The sequence below is a fragment of the Arachis hypogaea genome, chromosome 17 (genome assembly GCF_003086295.3).
Source record: "Arachis hypogaea cultivar Tifrunner chromosome 17, arahy.Tifrunner.gnm2.J5K5, whole genome shotgun sequence".
Classification (NCBI taxonomy): Eukaryota; Viridiplantae; Streptophyta; class Magnoliopsida; order Fabales; family Fabaceae; genus Arachis; species Arachis hypogaea.
Window position 1 is genome coordinate 124,972,694 of NC_092052.1, and position 4,385 is coordinate 124,977,078.

At 32.3% G+C, this 4,385-nt stretch overlaps 1 protein-coding gene across 1 annotated transcript; it reads right to left on the reverse strand.

Moving 5' to 3' along the window:
* Positions 1-289: 289 nt before the first annotated feature.
* On the reverse strand, positions 290-4,150 carry LOC112766334 (wall-associated receptor kinase 3). Its single transcript, XM_025812242.3, has 4 exons — positions 3,583-4,150; positions 2,295-2,780; positions 1,743-1,925; positions 290-1,652 (listed from the first exon to the last, which is right to left on the reverse strand). Exons 1-4 carry the CDS (start codon positions 3,977-3,979, stop codon positions 472-474), a joined length of 2,247 nt encoding a protein of 748 aa, XP_025668027.1. The 5' UTR covers positions 3,980-4,150; the 3' UTR covers positions 290-471.
* Between the last annotated feature and the right edge of the window lie 235 nt (positions 4,151-4,385).

The following is a 4,385-nucleotide window of genomic DNA, read 5'->3' on the forward strand; positions in this document are numbered from 1 at the left end:
ATAATTTCAAATCTTGAAAATTTTATAAATTTATAATATGTATTTTCATATAATTAAAATTCTATTATTTCAAAAAATATATATACTTTTTCAAAAATTATTTTTTATTGGTATTTATAACTATATTTTTTAAATTATTTTTATAATATTTATTTATCACTTTTATCATTTAATTTATTTGAGTTCACAGTTCACACAAGTCGTGTCTAATTCTATTTACTGCAATTTTTATTGGTGCATGAGCAACCACTAATTTGTTTACTAGAAGCTTGAAGATTGAAGCTACCAGTTATAATCACAAAAAGAACAATTATTTTCTTTTATTATCTCACAAAAAGAACAATTATAATCAGTATCATCATGTATATCAAATGCAAAAGGAAAATACAAGAAGCTAAGTTACATAACCAATCATATGAAGATGCATTAGCATCAAGCTAAGGTTGAATAAACTAATCATCAAATACAGAATCATCTTCCACCACTCAATGACATTGAAATCTGACCAATGCTACTATTAACATCTTCAACAATGCAAGTAGATACTGTTGATTTAAGCAACTCCTCTGTCTCTTCTGAATACAACTTCACACTTTCTCCTCTATGCTTCTCCTCAACTCTAAGTCCCTCAAGCTCCATTGCCACTTCTTTCATTGTAGGCCTTCTCTCCCCCATCACTCTTAAACAACGTTTTGCAACATTAGCAAATTCAATTATTTGCTCAACCTTTGCCTCATTCATTACATGGTTGTCCACAATGTCAAGTAAATTCCCTCCTTTCATTGCAGAAATGAAGTACAATGCAAGGTTTCTATCATTCTCCGGCCTTTCGAAAGAGAGCGCCTTTCGTCCCGTTAGTAACTCTACCAGAACAACTCCGAAACTATACACATCACTTTTCTCGGTTAGTTGACTTGTTTGGAAGTATTCAGGATCAAGATACCCTAATGTCCCCTGCACCAATGTGGTTAATTGTGTCTTATCAAGAGGAACAATTCTGGAAGCTCCGAAATCCGAAACCTTTGCTACAAGATCATGATCAAGAAGTATGTTAGTAGTTTTGACATCTCTGTGTATGATTGGAGGAGAAGTAACAGAATGCAAGTAAGCTAAAGCCCCAGCAGTTTCTGCTGCTATTCTCAATCTTGTTTTCCAAGAAAGTCTTAAGGAATGGTTATGACTATGAAGATGCTCAAAAATAGTACCATTGGGAATGAACTCATAAACAAGCAATGGAACTTGTGCATCTAAACAGCAACCCAAAAGTTTAACCACATTCTTATGGTTGATTTGGGAGAGTACAACAACCTCATTGATGAAATGTTCAATTTGACTTGGGTCACTGATCTTGGACCTTTTAATTGCTACAGTCTTGTTATCTGATAGTAGTCCTTCATAAACAGTTCCCTGACCCCCTTTACCAAGGATCTTGTTCTCATCAAAGTTGTTAGTGGCCTTGTTAAGTTCATCCACAGTGAAAACTTTAGCTGTTTCATCAGTTGATTCTCTTTGTCTAGCAATGAGTTGTTGTAACAATAGGCCACCATTTTGCTGAAAATAATGTTCTTTAAGTTTGATTAGTTTCTTTTCCTTCATTCTCCAATACACATAAAAACTCACCACAAGTAGTGCTATCACGCCTCCACTAATACCTACACAATAAGTGGAAACAGAGTCATTTGCCATTTTTTATAACATGGATAAAATGTTTTCATAGTGTTCATGGATAAGAGTGTACTCACTCAATGCAATTATCAAAATGTTCTTTGCTCTAGAATTGGAACTGGAATTGGGTCGGCATTGTGTTCCATATTTTTTGCCATCTCCTATGTAACCTTTTGGACAGGAGCAGCTATAGCTACCAGGAACGTTGTGGCAAATTGCTTTACTGTAGCAATCGTTGGATTCCATGCATTCATTCACATCTAAAAAATCATTAAAACATGAATTTAATTTTACAGTAATATTAAGAAGATAAAAAAAATGGTCAAAATTTGTTTTATTTAGTATTTACTAATTGCTGCAGGAATTAATTGATGCTAAATAAGATAAGTTCTAACTGATTTTAGCTAATTTTTTTTGTTATTAAATATTTTCATTAATTTTATATACGTAAAGTCTAACAACTATATTACATAAACATAAAAAATTAGCCACCAAATGAATCATTTATATAAAATATACATAAAAAATAGTTAAAAATAACACTATTATTCTTGCACATGTTCTTTTATTCAAATCAAAAGTGTGAATTTAACAAATGAAAAGACAAGTAAGAAAGAATGCAGCATTACCTTGGCAACCATTAAGGACATAAGGATTTCCATTAAAACCAGCAGAGCAATTGCATAGATAACCATGTTCCTTTGCATTGACACATTCACTATTCTCAGCCTTACACGCAAAATCATGATTCTTGTTCTTCTTGGCTTGTTGGCAAGTCACGTTTCGCACACTCCAATCCAGCACCGTTGGAAACGTGGCATGGTGGAACTTGGCAAGATCCGCGGAGGAGAACTTGTAGGCTCCGTCTTCCGCCACAAAAGAATAACTGCAGGGGTTGAAACTGCTGACGTAGCTGTTGCTAGTGAAGGCACGAAGAGAAACATAAAACATGCTAGATAGCTCTTGCGCCGCCATGATCGGAATCTCGCAACAACCGACTCCCGTGCACGTCCCGTTGGTTGCATAGTCGGGCGTGTTGCACAATGCCAAGCACCCTGTGAAGTACTTCTTACCCTCTGAATCATATGCATTCACTGCTCCAATTGTGTTACAACCTATACAAAATTACAAATATTGAATAACATACCACATTATTTATAACACCATAATATTTGAACAACTTTTTATGTATAAGTTAATTTCTAAAAGGAAAAATATAGGAATCAAGTGTCAGCCAAAAAGTGAACAACTCAATTAATTTTAAATTTTTAAATTCAAAATTTAAAAAATTTTAAACTGATTAAGTAAATAAGCATTATATCTACGTAGTGATTTTAGATTCACCCAGAAGCATTTGACTGATTTTTTGCTAATACTCTCTTGGCTGATACTCTTTTGACTTTGCTAGTGCATTAAAATAGTTTTTAAAATTTTAATGACAGTAATTACTTATCTGATATCAATAAAAGTAGATGTGACGAATTTAAAATTTAGAACATAATATATTTTTGCCAATTTGAAAAGGAAAAGTCTAGGGGGCTAACAATTTTGTTAAATTCTGGCCGGCATGTAACTAGTAAAGAAAAGTGGGTCATTAGATAAAATCTCACACCATTAAAACTATCATTGATGACTATTCGATGGCTACAAATCACAAAAATTGCTGGCCCTAGCATTTCTCATTTTAAAATTATAATTGATATAATTTAAATTTTAAAGACTATTTTAATGTACACAATTAATGTTAAGAATCAATTTGTTGATAATGTTAATAAAAGAAAAAGTTAAAATTTAATTTATTTAATATTCATTAGTTATGATAATAATTAATAAATATTAAATAATACAAATTTTAATTATTTTTGACAAATTTTTTTTTTGTTGAAATTTAACTCCCTTTAGTTACTACGTACTTACCAACAACAAAGAGCTTGTTTTGAGTGGGTGAGACGGTGAAATATGTGAGGTTGTGTTGCTGATTAGTTTGGTTGGTACCGTTGCGGGTGTAACAAAAACTGGCTACCGGAAAAGAAACGCGGAGTTGGCCGTTGAGGGAGATGCTCTGCACAGTTAAGTTAGTTTGCGGCAAGTATGGAGTGTTCTTCTTGGTCTTGCAATCAATCAGAAAAGAAGCGTCCAGAGAGCAATCCTCCGTGGTGCCGAAAGGGAACGGAATACTAAGAGACCCACATTTTCTTTTGCATTTTTCTGCATTAGCTTCTTCCAAAAGGATCCCTACAACAAGTACTAGTAGAAGTAACAGCAGAAGAGAATACTGCTGCTTTGATGAGTGCACAGCCATGCATTCCATCATTTTGTTTTCAGATCGTTCATTACGGATTTCATTTATAAATACATAAAGAGATTGCAATCATATTTCGGTAAAGTATGTTTGACCGTTCATATCACACATGCTAGTTCTTGGTTCTTGGGAGTCTTAGGTGTCTTTTTGCCAACTTGGTCACCAAGTTGCCAATCATTCTTCAATATTTGATCACGGGTGGTATTAAAAAATAAAATAAAATATTTTAATTAATAAAATATAATTTTTTATTATTTAATATTTTTTCTTACATATTTTTTTATTCTACTTAAAAAATATAAAATAAAAAAAATATATTTTATTAAATATTTAAAAAAATTGAGAAAATTTATTTCCAATTTTCAACTATTTATCAATGAATTGTGAGAACATATATAATTTTTATATTCCACTTGTT